At 39.1% G+C, this 16,558-nt stretch overlaps 1 protein-coding gene and 1 long non-coding RNA gene across 2 annotated transcripts; one reads left to right on the top strand and one right to left on the bottom strand.

Annotated features, from left to right (window-relative positions):
• Nucleotides 1-5,273: 5,273 nt before the first annotated feature.
• Nucleotides 5,274-8,295, bottom strand: LOC138224798 (uncharacterized). The gene is made up of 3 exons (XR_011183236.1): nt 7,495-8,295; nt 5,835-6,308; nt 5,274-5,378 (listed from the first exon to the last, which is right to left on the bottom strand). It is a non-coding gene; the product is annotated as an uncharacterized lncRNA (long non-coding RNA).
• Nucleotides 8,296-8,629: 334 nt separating this feature from the next.
• Nucleotides 8,630-13,266, top strand: linc.pou2af1 (lnc RNA pou2af1; the record flags this gene model as incomplete). The annotated part of the gene is made up of 4 exons (XM_015337368.2): nt 8,630-8,749; nt 10,566-10,611; nt 11,602-11,846; nt 12,625-13,266. Coding segments are annotated over 4 exons (744 nt in total), but the record flags the coding sequence as incomplete, so codon positions are not given.
• Between the last annotated feature and the right edge of the window lie 3,292 nt (nt 13,267-16,558).

Genomic DNA, 16,558 nt, shown 5'->3' with positions numbered 1-16,558 from the left:
ATTCATATTAAGGGGGGGCACATCTGTTAATACATTTGTCATACTTATTTCATTGACAAATGTATTAAATACAACTAACGAGGAGTAACAACACCCAAGAGGTGAGTATATTGAAAGGATTATGGAGTACTTTAGTCAACACTTGTCTTAAGCCGCTTGGCTGAGGGCTGACCTCCTGGCCAGAGGACGAGGAGGTCGGGACCCCCTGCAGAGTGAGGAGTGACCAAGGGGCAGCTGCAGAGGGGGAGATGGGGTGGAGGAGGAGTGCAGAAGACGTACGCCAGGGAGAGAAGGAGATCACGTACGGTATTTATAGTGTTTTAGGCGAGAAGATGACATCAGGAGTGATTGTGAGTTACTGCCAGCAGAGTCTGATTGATTGTGGTTGTTGTCATCCTCCTCGAACTTTCATCATAAACTCCATCAAGCAGGGCCAGATTTTGGTGTTAGTAGGCCCTAGGCACTTTCACTCTGAAATGAGCAGAAAGAGGGGGTCGACGCCAATTGGATTATGTCAATCTGACATGATGCACTTTAAACTGTTCGAATGCTAAACCACGTGATTGGTAGAGCGAGTCGAGCCTCATACTTCTAGTTTCTAGAACAGCTGCTAGATAAGCGTATGATTATTGATTTGGAGCACCTAGAGTCGATCACAAGCATGTGGTTTCAGTTCGTTTTTTGTAGGCCTTAAAAATGTTGTAGGCCCTAGGCCTGCAGTGCCTAATTGGAAATCCTTCACTTTAAGTATCATGAGATGTAATAAATACAGTTACCAGAGTACAAAGAGCTGTCAGTGGTACCTCTGCTATGCTCACTGAACACTCATTCAGTCTAACACACAGCTGAAATCTTCTGAACAGATGAAAGTTTCTCTTACTTGCCTTGACTGATCTATGTGTGTACACACCTAATATTATTTCCATTTGTTGCTTTTTTCTTGACAGCTTTTTTAATTGCATTTGATCACTTTTCCCCTTCAAACATGTAGGTTTCCGAACAAACCAGTGAGCTAATGCCTTTCTTTATGAAGAATGTGCACCAAGTTTGCTTGAACTGTCTTTTGTGCTGAGACCTTGCAATGTGTGCGTTCTAAAGACGATACTTATTCCGAGTACAAAATGAGACCTACTGTACAACTGATGTCATCAATTAACTGCATTAATGTTGTCTACTTTGCTTTTCAACAGGACTGTTAGCGTTTTCTCCCCTCTTGAGATAGCCTGGTGTTCCGGAGAATGTAAAACAAAGGAACTCTGCCATGTACAGTCTAGGGCATGAGGCAACTTTGGGCTGGGGAGGGGGATCCAGTGGGATTTGGGAGGGTTTAAGAGTTGGTAAGGGTGGAGTTGTATCTCCTCCTTTAGAGGATGAAGATTATATTTCTCTCAGCCACCTAGACATATCAACCCCTATAATACGACATTGCATTACATTAAGTGTGCTCCATAAAACAACATTCTAGTGAATGTCAGGTATGAAACCTCTTGTGGGACTGCTGAGCAGAAAACAAAGACATGACACTGCAACACCATCATCGGGGTAAAAAACGTGTGTCCAACCACACAGACCAACCACACTCTCCTTCTTCTGACACAATGCCACTCAATGATCGGTCCAACTTTCTTAATATGGTTTACAGAACAAGTTAATTAATGAAAACATCATCATTCCTCAGTGTATCGGACATGGAATCAGTCCAGAAAGCCACAGATGAAGATGAATTTGCCTACTTAATTAACTCCAGGGATAATTAATTGAGTTTAGACAGTGGGTGTCACACTGCACATCCTCTGCAGTTTATTTGGAATAATGCTCCTTTTTAAAAAAAAGTGAAAGAAAAATGTACTCTTGATCAAGGTGGTGCAATCTATTTTCTTTCCCAGTATTATTGTTTTATATGCAGTAACAGACCTTCCAACAAAAGATACTAAACTTGAGATGCATTAATACGTGCCGATTATATATAAACGTTTGACATTCTACTGTGTATACAGTATATTGTACAACTGAGCATCTCTGTCAGATTACTAGGATTTACTAACACGACCTCACTAGCAAAAGCAAAACTCAATTACCGTCATTACTAAGAAAGGGGGGGAAAAGGGCACCTGCCCTTAACAGCGCTTTTGTCTCTTTGCTCTGATTTTTAGCTATTCTGTGATGTAGAAATTCAAGTCGGTCGTAGGTGCCAGACGGTTTCGTTCACCGATTTCAAGATCTGGCGCATTTTTCCCCTCAAAGATTGGCAAAGAAAATACTGGCAACAGCAATTTAGAAAAATATGCACTTTTCTAGTACGAACACGAAATGTATGAATGGCGAACATCTGTTTCTGGTACCCAAGGAGACCGACATCGCCACTTTCGCTGCAACCTCTGCGTTTTCGCACCTCGGAGGCCTAAGACGGCCAAAGACGAGCCGAGATGTGCTTCGTCTTCAGAATGGAAAAAAAACGGATCGTGTTGCGACATTTCCCCAGCATTATCATAGAAAACGTTCGTGATGGCTGTAGGGAAGTTTTCTTTTTAAACTATGTTTTGTCTGGTCCATGCGCGCTGCTTATTTGTATAAATACATTGCTGGAGGTTTTTTAAGAGAAAGGATATGTTGAAGTGACTTCACATTTACCACTACCGGTAACCCTAGGTGTGCAAATCCAGATTCAAATTTACAGATACTCTTGGATGAAGTGTCAACAACGAAACAGCAAGCCTTCTGAACCCAGTATTAAGAATGGACGTAAAACTACCTTTAACCATGGTCACTTGTGCGCAAAAACGTAATACTCTACATCAAGATAATTGTTTTCATATAACACTAATCACATACCTGAAGCTGTACATGCAGATAGGTAGTAAGTTGCCCTAATTCTCGCACCTGAAACGTTGTGTTTTCTCTCTTCTCTTTTCAGCGTGGAATAAAACTATTATTTGCTCCTTCCCAGGTAGATCGGTAGCCGATTATACCGAAATTAAACAAAGCTTAAGGTAATTAGAAAGACACGGGAGGAATGTGGAATCAGCAGAGAATGAAAGGAAACCGTTTAAAGATATTCACCTTGAAGACCACGATAGATTTACCCCCAAGCTTTTTGTTTAATTCAACGACTAGAAAGCGGTAGCCCACATGTTTTCATCGAACATAAGAAGAAAGAAAACAAGTTGTAAAATCATGTTAATGATAATAATAATAATTGCTTACACTTATATAGCGCTTTTTCTGGACACTCCACTCAAAGCGCTTTACGGGTAATGGGGATCCCCTCCACCACCACCACCAGTGTGCAGCCCCACCTGGATTTTAAAAGAACAGCTGAAGGAATATAATGAATTGCAAGCCTGGTGAAAGGGATGTTTCCTGGAAAACTGTCGATACGATGCAGAGAGATGAATGACAAAATCGACAGTGAAACTTGGGATTTGTCTCGCTTTTGCCCAAGGATAAATACTTGACCTGGATCGACTGAATCCTCTGTCGCCCCTGGGTAGTCATTATTTCTTTTCAGGCTCGTCTTTACTTCTATACAGCTCCTGCAACTCTCCTTTACGGTTCATTCTGGTTCAAACTCACACCTACCTCGGCCGCTTGAAAAAGTTCAATATTTCTGGGGGGGTTGAGACATGGTTTGGCATTTTTCATTCCGACGAAATGATGGCCAGACCTCTTATTATGGCTGTACAGAGACACAATAATAGTCATCAAAAATAAAGGAAAATGTGGTGTCAACAAAAAGTAAAATAAAGTAAAACAGTATCAACAAGTGAGTCATCATTATTGAAATCCTAACATCAATTCATCCCCCTGGTGAATAGAGCTGTGTAGGATTTTACTTTAAAAATTCTAGAAAAACACAGCTCGATATATAAGGTATTTACAACCAATACTTGTGGGTCGCTTGAGACAAGTCTTCGTGGGAGGACTCTGTGCTTCACAAAAGTGCAGTAATACTGGTTTAGTGTGCTGTTTGGACGACACGCTAGATGGCGACGTTAACTCAGAAGGATATTTACAGTATTTCGTCTTCGAAGTTTTACCTTGGCTTCTTTAATTTACACGAAGATCTCGTTTTTTTATGAATTATAACAGTGCGCTTCCTATCGGTAATGTCGCATTTACTGCATGTAATGATCTGTAAAAAGAACTCCCTGGGGTTGTTTCAGTCTTTTCTGGGATCTGTCTATGCTTCCTTTGTATTAGAGTAGGTTACACTGCAGTGTACCAATAAATATATATATATATCTATGTTGTACACGTTTTACAGCGTTTTAAACCTTATTTCTTTAAAACTAATTATCAGTTGTTTGAAGATCATTTAGACATTGTCTCTATCCGAAAAAACTCAATTTTTAATAGAACTGTTTAAAGAAAACACCCATTTTCGTCTTAGATTGCAACACTTTTTCAAGCTGAACTCCTGTTACTGTTTTTCAATTCACTGCTTTTGGGGGGAACGGAGTATTACCTGCACCATATACATTAGCACGCTATTGGATTGTTCACTCTATTTTGTCCTTTATTTAATCTCACACAAATTTCAGAGAAATCTCGAAGAAAATTGGAGGGAGTCGGAAATTTAGATTTCAGAAAGTTAATGTTTAATTGTCCCTTTTTTTGCTCTGCAACTTTGTTGTCGTTTAATTGGCTGGCGATGATGATCAAGTTCACTTCACATCACAAGGCGTTTCTTCTCATTTAAATGCCTAAATTATGCCTATTTTACTTTAATGAAGACCCCTTGACGCATTATTGAGTCGTGGGGGTGAGAAATGAGACGGGTGTATGTAGCATTAATCTAATATCACTGTGCCCTTGGTTGCTGTGAAATAAAAACTAAAAAGGACTATGGTATATTTTTTTTTGTAAAAAAACTAGTCTGTAAGAAAAAGATCCAAGAGGCATATAGCCAGTAGATGCTATTTAAAGAAACTAGTAACTTTCAATCTTTAATTTAGGAAAAACTTAATAACACTAGTGTACACATCTAAAACATCCAGCAAACATTTAATTTTGAACATCAATTAAATACAGCACCCTCAAATTCGTAGCACCTGGTAAATTAAAACCTTCATGGTTTAATTGAAATATTATCTATTTTCGTGACACAACTGAGACTCAGTATAAAAGCCGTAGTGGAGTAGTTTATTGCAATATGTACACGCACATTGGAATGCTTAAATGTCAGGAGTTCTTAAGCGGGGTTTTCGATTTGCTGGTTCACAAAGCAAATGCATTTAATGTGTGTTAGTATAAATATATGACATACAGATATAAATGTTTTATTTATTTATTGTAAACCCTGATGGTACACATTGTTGGTCCGGTGATCCAGTTTTCATCTGAGGACCTGCAGAGTACATTTCGGTGTGTCAGTGCACCTGTGGAGAACACGTATAAACAGAGTAGAATGATTAAAGACAGAAAAGGAAAGGGTGCTGGCTACTTGAAATTAATTCAAATTAAATATTCCTAAATTAATATGGTGTTATTTGTTTTGCAATAAGCCAGCCTTTGAGGCAGACAGTGGTGATCTGGGAGCTAAGGCAGAAACTTAAAGAGGATGCTGCACGAGCTAGTGATGACGATCATGGCTGCTCCCTCATGCCACGCCCACAACTTCCATGTTTTATTAAATAATGTGTAAAATTATGCTAAAGCTGTGAAATATGGACCCCTAAATGTCATATTCCATTAGGAAATCATTCAGAGGTGTCGTGCGTAAAGTTTGGAGCCAGTCGGACACGACCCCTGTCTTTCACTTTGAAATAGTGGTACTTCTCCGGGGACTTCATGCACCTATTATCAAAAGGTTGATAAATTTATTAAATTATTACCTTGTCTTGGGTCTGCGGGGTGAATTTTCATTAAATCCTATTAAAAGGGACCCTATTTGAGGTATTGATGCTAAGTGTATAACCAAAAGATCCCTCTTTTTGTGAAGGCTTTGAATATTCAAATTGAAAGTATCGCGCAATCATTGATTGTCAAATCATTGGGTTCTAGAGGTTTTAAATAGTAGGCATGGGAAGAGAAAATCTCAAACTAATATATCCCTAGCTATATTACAATATTATTGTGTGTCCTTAGCTTGAATTGAGACTTTTATATTAAGACTTTGTGTAGCTTTTAGAAATATTTTGTTCTTGCCCATATAAGTGTACCAAGAAAAACGTGAGGGAGAAGCCTTTGAAAGCAGCACTTCTTGAAGAGTTTTGAGACTTCTTTTTTCTTCCAATATGTCTGGTGAGTTTATTTTCATTTTCATGTCTCGGGATGTTTCTCCAGTTTATCCATTTTTATTCTTTCATCTGAAAAACAGCCCAAAAAAGAAGAAGAATCGAGGTTTAGAGATACAACGTTAACAGCAGTTAACAGCATTATGTCAATGCACAGGGAAGCAGGACGATTAGACACTTTCACGACTCTGCCTTCAAATGAAAAATATATCTGTAGCAGAATTTAACAGTGTAAAGCATGAGCAATCCTAAATTAACATACTTTCATTACGGCTGCACTAAGCTGCGGGACTTCATGTTACGTTTACAATAGTTACAGGTTGCAGGTTACAGGTGAGGCGAAATGTCTGACCTTGAAGTTTCAAAACATTTCTTAGTAGTTTTATTAGATGCTCTAATACTATTTCTTCTGCACCTTTACTGTAGGTGTAAAGGGTGGGAAACGGGCGCATGGGTCAGAAAACCGCATTTTCAGACACGTTTCGTGTACAGTTTGAGCTTCTGTGCTTTATATTTGCTACATTTCGCTTTTTCCGATCAAGAAAGTGGTGATACGCTGGACAAAAGATCATTAAATAATTGTAGAGGTTAAAGCAGGGCGTATCTTTCCCGTGCTGCACGATTTGCCACATTTAATACCAAAAATGAGCTTGGATCTTAATACATGAATATTTATCAGGATGGGTCTGGCATTTTTTTTTACTTTCGCACGTTTCCTTCGGAATCATTTCTCTGACTATGTAGTAGACTTTACAGGTGAAATTGTTGCTCCAGAACATGTATGAAGCGTGCACGAACGAGCTTTTTATGTTTTAGCCAATGCGTGGCGTTTTCTTAAGACGTGCGCATTTACAGATTTTCTCAGCGTCTTACCAACTTCGCCATATTAGTTTATAGCGTGAGCTGTTTTTTTTAGATCTGTTTAAGCCGGGTTTAAGGCTTCATAATAGAACATGAGTGGCGTCTAACTTTAGGCAACTTTTTCGTTGCTTTTATGCATTTCAACATGTGCATAATTCAAACAATAATCAAAAGAATAATCTTCACATAGCACTAAATTAACGCGACACCTCAGTAAATAATAATAAAAGTGGACAGAGTGATACAAATCGATTATAATTGGCAATTAACAACAATACTGCAATCGCGTTTCATGCGGTAGGAAAATACTGTTTCATCTTCACGAATTGTAAAAATCAGCGAGAAAAAGGTATTTCGTAATCACAAAACCTTCCCAACGGATTTAAAAGTTACTTACTTCGCATATAAGAAGAATCTCAGAATCTGGATTCGCTAAATCTGCGACCTTTCACATTTCCACGGAGCATTAGAGTTCAATTCCGAAAGTTTCGTTGTCTTACTTGAAACTTTTTTCTCTTTTTTTTTTTACTTCTAATCTGTGGGAATATCATCTTTCTGATTCGAACAAACCACCTAATAATGTCAATATACTTTGAATCGCCCAATCCAAACTTCTTTAACACAACGCATTTATCTGAATTTCACACAGTTTCCTTATTTATTTTAAAATGGCTTCACTCGAGCCGGTAATGGCTGTTCAGTGTAAATGCTTTTCTCCAGTGTCTGCTTTACTACTGTAATCTGAAACCCTGAGCCTTTCTTTAGTCGGACTCCAGTCGCTCTATTCCCTGCAGAGTTTTGCATCGAAGCGGCGTGATCAGACGTAAGAACAACCGAGAATGACTATTTTTTTAAAAATAAAAATCATAATAATGAATGTATGACTGTATTGTTTGCAGTTGACTTTGGAAACTTAACCAATATGAGGAGCTCTCAGAATTAAACAGACCGATCTGCATTAAAAGAAGGAGAGTACAAACAAACTGAATTATCATGGAAGATAAAATTCAGAATACATTCGTGGATTTTATTATTCCACCAGATCAGTGACCAAATAGTCACACTTTTTCGTTCACGCATTGATGTATTTCGAGTAAAATAAGTATATTACGGTTTCAGTTTTAAAGAGAACATTTGTATATATATATATGTCTCAGTTCGTCTACAAAAAGATATTAGATGAATCAGTCTAAATATACATTTCGTTATACACCCACATGATGAAACGCACTGGAAAGAGCTGACAGATTGTTTCAAACCGGTTGTAAAGCTTTTATTAAATGAACTTTGTTCTTTAAGAAAAGGGTGTGCTTTTAGGTAACCATATACAAATATTGGACACATTCTTGATGAAATTCAAAATTTAAGGTAGCTCTGAGGTTGGACGTCGTCCAATAGCATCATTGCGCGGATGAAATTGGGAGATGCGATGATTGCGTAATTACGCAATTCAAACCTCGGGTACCGGGAACGTCTTTAGAAAAAAAGGGGGGTCCTTCGCTTCAAAATCACATACAATTTCATAATACTGGAATATATTGGTGCATTTTACAGATAAGCCGAAGGTATACCAGGGTGTCCGAGTGAAGACAACGGTGAAAGAGTTACTTCAACAGCGAAGGGCGCTTCAAGCGGCAACAAAAGCAGCCACGGTAAGAAGCATGGCACGGCAAGAGTGAAACACTTTCCTCCCGTCCCTTGTCCCCCAAATCCCTTTTCCCTGTCCAGGGCCGAACATAAACTGGCAGACCGCGTCCTGGACGAGACGCGAGTCCTTATAAAGGCACATATACACAGGCAAGCACAGGGGGACAATTTTGAGACTCCGTTTAACTTTGGAAGAATGTTTTTTTTTGTTCCTAATGGTGGACAGAAACCGGAGCCCCACGTGCACACAGAGGACAGACAGTCAAAACTGCACAAATGGCGCTCCAGTCCCTATCTGAACTCGACCGCAAAGTCACCATGCAGTCCGAAAACGATCAGGTCCAAGCAATATTATTATCATTAATTCGGATACCGCATGCACTCCAATATGGAAACTTCCAGGTCATTCCGGTTTAAGGGCTTTAGCACAACGTAACCTTGACATTGTACCACGGAAGCCACGCTCCTACAATCAAAGATCAACACTCCTACGATCACAACTGGCTACAGCAGCTGGAAAAGCGGTCAAAAGACAGTAAATAAAAATGTCTGTTTCCGTGTATTGGGGAAAGACTGAATCGCATTATAACGTTTAGACTTGAATACAGACGTTAGGATAAAGCCTTGGTAGCCTTTAACATGTTAACAGAGGAAATGTTTAGGCTTTTCTACGAAATACTATTTGATTATCTGTAATGTTTGATTTGTACAATGAGCCCTTTGTTTTAATGGGCCGGATCCACCACTTCCTCTTAAACCCACACAAGCGCAGACTAAACTCCAGCACTGGGTGAAAATAATATGCCCGGACGCGTATGTTATAATCTGCACATACACTAACTCAGGTTTCAGCATGACGTGACAGCGTCGTACACCATGACACCAGGACACGCCTTTTGCTTGGTTTATTTAAGCCAAGTGCATTTCGTTTAAAGGATTGTGTGATGCATGAAAGACGTCCTAACATTTTCATTTTAGTGAAAGGTTTGGTGAGCTTCAGTTTTAGGACAGAAGAAACATATTACCAGTTTTACTGTAACAGGAAAAGTTGGTATGATTAAGTTTAATGTCATGAATAAGGCACATTATGAGCCGCAAACAGCGCAGTTTCTTCTTCACTTTAGGTAACCAATGTGCTGTCTGAATGAATAAATCCTGTCCAGAAAAGTTCGACAATATTGTTGCAGTTTGACATTTTTGGATTATTTGACATGAAAAGCGCCGCACAATCCCAATTAACTAATTAATTTGAACAAATGTGCAATTAGACTCTGGAGACTCTGTACTGCGAAATCCCAATTTCTCATCTAACGGATAAACCGTTTAAGACTGTTTATAAAGAGTAAATGTTAACAGCTGCGTACCACGCATATGTATTGTATACTGTTAAATAAAAAGCACCGTTGCAATGGTTTATAATAGCCTTAGGAGTTATAAAAATACTCCCATACGATTTTCCAGGGAATAAATGGAGGGAGGAGACATGACTAATCAAATAACTATGCAAGCAAATAATAAAAAATAATGAAATATCTCCAATGACTTAAGGCACTGCAGCAGATGTGGCATGGTTCCAACAAGGGAAAAAACGGTTCATCTGAACCGTTGTATTGTAGGCTTTCCGCATTTTTAAATTCCGCTTTCAAACGGTATATTCGACCCGCGTTTTTATTTAGTGAGATATATAGAGTGAAAATGGCTTGAAAAATACTTACCCGGACGAAAAATAAAACGCACCGTTATCGGACTGAGGCTTTTAATTCTGTGAGACCTTTTCGGCTTACTGAGTATTTTCTCTTTTCTTTTTTATATATATCCCAGAATCACAACGCGCAGTATCCAGAAGCATGTTCCACATCCTTTCCTGGTAGGTAAAAATGATTTATAACGACTCAAGCTAGAAGCACATACCGACTACTTCAGTTTACCGATTCATATTGAAATTAGATACTCCACTCCAAGAAGACTGTTTATATACAGCTATTTGTTTTTCAGATTGGTGGCATTTGCAATCCGCTATACAGACAATCGCTTTCTTCTAAAAGCAGCACAGTTTCTCCTTTACTTTGCTTGTTTTGCTAAAACAAGTCGTAAGGAGACTCTTTAACTCGCCATCAAGATGCAAAATGCAAAATCGCCATCAAGCAAAATGTAAAATGTCAGACTGACATTTTAGTAAAACTTTCCGTTAAGAATAAAAAAAAACAACAACAATGAGATTTAAACAAATAGAAATAAACAGGATTCCAGTGTTTTAATATGCAATCTTTTTGACATTTTAACATTTCGTGAGCAAGTAATACATCAAAAGGGAAATTACGTTTTCAGACATAAGGATCAGAGATAACAAGTCAGAATTCATCAACAAAGCTACAGTTTTGCAGTCACTAAATTTGAGTATTGTCCTTGGTAAAGATACTGCATTATGGATTGCTAAATACTGTATTAAAAATTGCAACCTAAAGAAATACGTTCACTGATGGACAGCAAACAAATAGTTCAGAAAGTAACACAGTATTAACAATTTTCCTTCATAAAGATTTTGCATTAACTCTTTGTTAAAATTAAGCATAGAACAACTTCAGATAGAACAGTAACATCAGCATAAATTAGGCGAGGCTTTACATCCAGGCTTAAACTTACATTAAGTGTCAACCACCGTCAGGCACAACGTTAAGACTTAATTGGAGGAAAAAGAAACAATTGGTAATATACTCCTTTCTTTGACGTTCATTCAGCCCTCTTTATAAAGTTGCATTTAAATGTGATTTATCTGTTGGCTGATGCTCTCATGACATCACCCCCCGAAGCCCTGACTCATTTAAATGTCTCTTTTTTCTCCCTTTTTTTTCTTAAGCCCCTTATTTTGACTATAGCCCAGCAAGCTCGGTGGCTGAAAACAACCATTTCCAATTTAGACAGTACACGGACAACATTTGCTACGACCAGATGATACCCAGTGCTTATGAAAATCAACAGCTTATTGACATGATTCTTCAGAGTGACAATTTCACCAGTAACGTCCTGCCACCGGCTTCCTCTACCCAGCACGCCCCTTCTGGGACCTTTCATCCAGGATCTGACCTTTACAGTCTGGGAATGGTAAGGACCACATTGGCGCTGAAAGTCATTGTAGAACAAGTGGGGGAGAACCAGTGGAATTAGAACTGGGATCAGAATTATTGGACGATTAACACAACACAGTACGATTGCAATGTATATGTTTAATGTACATTGTTTCGTTTTATACCAGACAAACCGAAATCAAATTTATATCCAGTTGAACATTTTGAAACTAAACAATAACGACTTAATGAGCGTACGTGGTGTAACAGTAGTTAGGCTGCTATTTACTTAAGAGTACACAGAAGCAGTTGTCTGTAGATTATATTAATTGTAGCCATTCGTGTATTGATGCGTTGCATTATTTCCTTATTGAAAAGGTACAGTGGGATTTTAGGCAGCAAGTGAAAAGAGATCGTTTCAAAGAGTATTCTGTAAACTGTGACGAGATAAATACAGACATTGTTCAAGAACAGACGACAGGACACGGTGTACTGCAAATCAATAATAATATTAATATGGCAGTTCTGGATGCTGTTACACGCAGTACAGGACTCGCCGATATTTAAATACAAATTCAAAATTTTGCTATAATTAATTGCATGGTCTGGGTCTAGCTCTAGCTCCGATATGCGATAAATAACACTTTTCCTGCTTTCTTGTAGTACAACTTACATTTGCAACCGCAAAATGTAGGCTTTCAAAGGACGAGCCCATGTCGTGATTGCCACCTCGCACTGAGGCGTGCTGTTCTAAAACAGTCGAACCGAATGGATCTCCAGAGCTCTGACAGTGTCTGTCCTGTTTGTTTTTTAAGGCTCCAAGCTCTCCGTGTGATTCGTCCAATCTCCCGAGCCCAGTTGATTACAGCGGCTACTCGCCACCTCAGTGTTATTCCTCGTCTTCGTCATGTTACAGCTCTCCCACTCGCATGGACTCTGTATACAGCTCTATCCCGGAAGATCATCATTACCAGCACTGCAGCCTTCAGTACTGCTACTGTTTGTCGCATTTTTCTGGTTCCTATGACAACACGAGAAATCCCGAATACGTTCCCTACCCTCCCTCAGACTGCCTGTATCCTTCACCCGTGACAGAGGAGAACTATATCAGAAGGGATTTAGCCAGCCTGGATATGTGTTACCTTTAAAAGTATTCTTGGCATGTAAATATGCTTCGCCTTTGCCAAGTGTTCTTTTCGGAATACCAGTGTTTGTGCGGTGTTCTGCGAAATGAAAGACCCTCTTAGATCTGTGTGCACTAAGTACCCTCCACCTGTATCTGGAGAGAATGAATGTGGAATGCAAGGGAAATGTCGTGGAATGGAGTGAATTGTATTGCGGTCTGTGAAGAAGGTGACTTGTTTTCTTAAAATGCAAATCACAATTCTATATATTTTCAGGTTCGAACAAATTTTAAATATCTTTTTTTAATGAATAAAAAAATCTATTTCGTAAAATGCGTTTGCTTATCATTCCTATGACCGAGACTACCACGTAGTAGTGTACCTTGTGCAAGGCAAAAGGTAACATTCAGATGTTCCCTTCACCAGATCGTTACAAATCTGTGCTTCGTTAAAGGAGATAACATTCAGAAATGTCAAATCCCTGGTGTGCTTTGGCTCTTTAGACGCGTTTTTACGCAAAAAAAAACCTCGCTTCTCCATGGTATCGAAGTGTGAGCGAGTAAAGGGGTACTAATGGAAGGATTTGGACTTTGGTTACACAAACACTACAGTATCTTCACTTAAATGTGGGGGATACAGATCAAATCCTACAGCATTTCAAACGTGCACTCGCAATGCGCTTCATTTTACTTAATAATTGGACAAGTCTTTTTCACATACTGAGTGGATAGTAGTATTTTCGAACGTTTGTATATACTTGTTTTGCCAAACAACTGTATTCAAGTTACGAGAAGACACCCCTTTCCTTCTGAAAGCACGGATGAGAAAGGGTAAAAATGGAAAACAAATCTGTTTCAGGAGGTCTATAGCAGTGTTTTACAAGCCTGGACCCGACAGATTTCTGTCTGCTGTGATTGTGGTCCAGCTGGTGCCTTAATCACCAGTGCTAGCTGGTGTCTGTACCTGATCTGTTTAGTTCAGGCCTTGGTTCTGAAAATACCCTCTTTAAACTAGAATTTCCAATACTTTCAACAAATGCAACTTTATGTACTGTAGTTCCTCCTCTTTTACTAATGGAAATTTGCCTCCATTATTTCTGACTACAACGTTCTTAACAGACAATTTATATACAGGCACAGGCGGGAAAAACAATGTATCAAACACTCCCACAATTACCCTTTTTTCTGCTGAAGTCCAGTCCAATTGGTTACAGTCATCAAACTCCTGAATGAGGGGAGTTCTGGATAATTGGTACAGGGCCGAGACTAATTACAAACCTTCTACCACTTTCTAAGAGCTGACAGGGAACGCTTGCTCCGTTTGCCGAGACAGCTGACTGTGACCTACCTGCAGACATGCAAGAAAATACTTTTCTTTCCACATAAAAAAACGGAAGAAGAAGGCTTCTTCTCTAAGACCCCCTAATATATAATTACAGGCAGGTAGCTGTTATCTTCAGATACCACCTATGAACCAAAAACGCGTTTTTGCGTAAACGCCAGAGTCCCGTTTCCTAAAGGCGTCGAAGTACCAGCAAGTTTTTTTTGGGAATAAAACGCCAAAGAAGGATTTACAATATGCCTACTTATTGGTTACCAATACGTTACAAATTTGCTTTTCCCTTAAAATATATTTCGAGTGCACAGCTAGTATGTGTTCGAACAGTACGTAAGCAGACATTCAGAAGGTTGTGCATAACAGTAACACGCAACAGTAAGACGAGTCTGTTCAGAGCGTACTCTCAGTCTTGTAAGTTCTGCATGATTTTGTATGAAAAAGGGAGCTTAAAATAAAGGTCATTTATCAAGGATGTTAACATAATATTCTCATATCAAAGGAGACCAATACTGTACATTTCCACTCTGGTTCTGGAACAGCCTTGATATTTTGGGATACCGAAATATGGGTATGCATTCAACACAGGGTAATTGCTATTGCAGTAAATATTTAACCTAATTCTTGACTGAAGGTATTAGTGGAAGGAGAATAAAACAAACTACTGTTGCTTTGAAGGACAAAATGCCATTTCACACGAATGCCTAATGGTATCATCTTAAAGGATCATGAAAAATTTAAACTATAGCTGCACTGAATTAATACCCTCCAAAAAAGGTAATAACTGCAGTCTTAACTGAAACCAACTCTGGGGCAGAGTGTTCCAGCTAAATTACACCCAGGCTTTCTCAGCAATGCACAGTGGTAGCCTTAATAACTAAACAGTGCACTGAAGCTCAGTAGAATGTCCCATTCAAAAGGCCGCTGCTCAAGCTGCACAGTCACAAGGAAATGATTTTGGACTAGCAGGTGCAGTGAGCTGCTTTTGCCAGGTAATTTCCCATTTCCCCCGCCTTTCCCCCTAGATTTCATATTCACTGTCTCCACCTCCGGCTTAATTTCTCAAACCCCACAGACATGAGTATGGCAGACTAAGTTTGAAGAAGCAAAGGAGTGGGCATCAGATGACTCAGCAAACCTTATATATTTCTACCTTTCTTTAGTTGTGAGGTGAGATTCTATCTGTGGAACAGGTGCCTGTGACAACAACCTTAAATTATGTCAATATTACCATTGATTGCCCTTAAGTGTTTGCTCAAGGTGACATGTTGTGTTTTTAGTGGTTTGCCTGAGAGATTCTTTGCTTGGATTTCCCCTCACTTAAGGAAAAAATAATCTGTAGGGGAGGAGTGCATTTTCCCAATAACATGTCCTCACATGTCCTTAAGCTTTAGGATGAAAATGTCTTTCAAAATGCCTGTGGTTCACACGGTCAGTGTATCAGGACATCGGTGACAGCAGGATATTGCAGAGATGTCTGCCATCAGCACCCACCTAGTAAACCAACAGGATAGTAATTAGAACAATTGATTTTTTTAGTTTATGATTGGTGATGAGCAAACAAATCGCTGTTTCGCCTTAACTTGAACAGTATTGGTTGTGGGCAACAGTGTTTCACTGTTAACAAATTTCAGAGGAGCGGTACTATATACGACAGGGGGTCCCTAATCCTTGTGTTGGATAGTACGTCTGCTGCAGTGATTCCCAATCCTCGTCCCGGTGACTCACATACCTATTGGGTTTTGTTCCAGACCAGCCCTTAGTAACACAATCAAACCCTTCATTGACTGAATAATAATATGATTAATTTGAACTGTTTGTTCCCAAGTCTTAAACACGTTGCAGCTTTTAACCATTGTGTTTTGTAAGTGAAATAAAATCCCAAACTTGTGATTAGAAACAACATGCAAATATTCAATTGAAGCAGCTCCTTAGATCACGTAAGGCTTCAGTGATCTAATGGCTGGAATGAAAACAAGTCACCAGAACCAGAATTGGGAACCAGTGAACTACAGGTTTCCAGTCCAGATGGACTCTTAATGACACGAGCCAGCATCCTATTGGCTTTATTGGACCAATTTATCAACTTCTCTCAGTTTTTTTATGTAATGGTGCTTTAAAGATGCCTAAAAAACCTACAGATACACCAGTTCTCCAGGACCAGGAATGAGGATACCCAATTCAATAGGTAAAGTGCTTCATAGCAAAGTCATTTTAGGAAAGCAGTATTACTTGTGGGGAAAAGTGTTTCAAAATAAAGGTGTTTCAGCAGTCTTTACAGTGCTGAGTG

This window comes from Lepisosteus oculatus, chromosome 23, assembly GCF_040954835.1.
Source record: "Lepisosteus oculatus isolate fLepOcu1 chromosome 23, fLepOcu1.hap2, whole genome shotgun sequence".
In the NCBI taxonomy this organism is placed as follows: Eukaryota; Metazoa; Chordata; class Actinopteri; order Semionotiformes; family Lepisosteidae; genus Lepisosteus; species Lepisosteus oculatus.
Note: the sequence above shows the minus strand (reverse complement) of the source record. Positions and strands in the feature narration are given on the sequence as shown.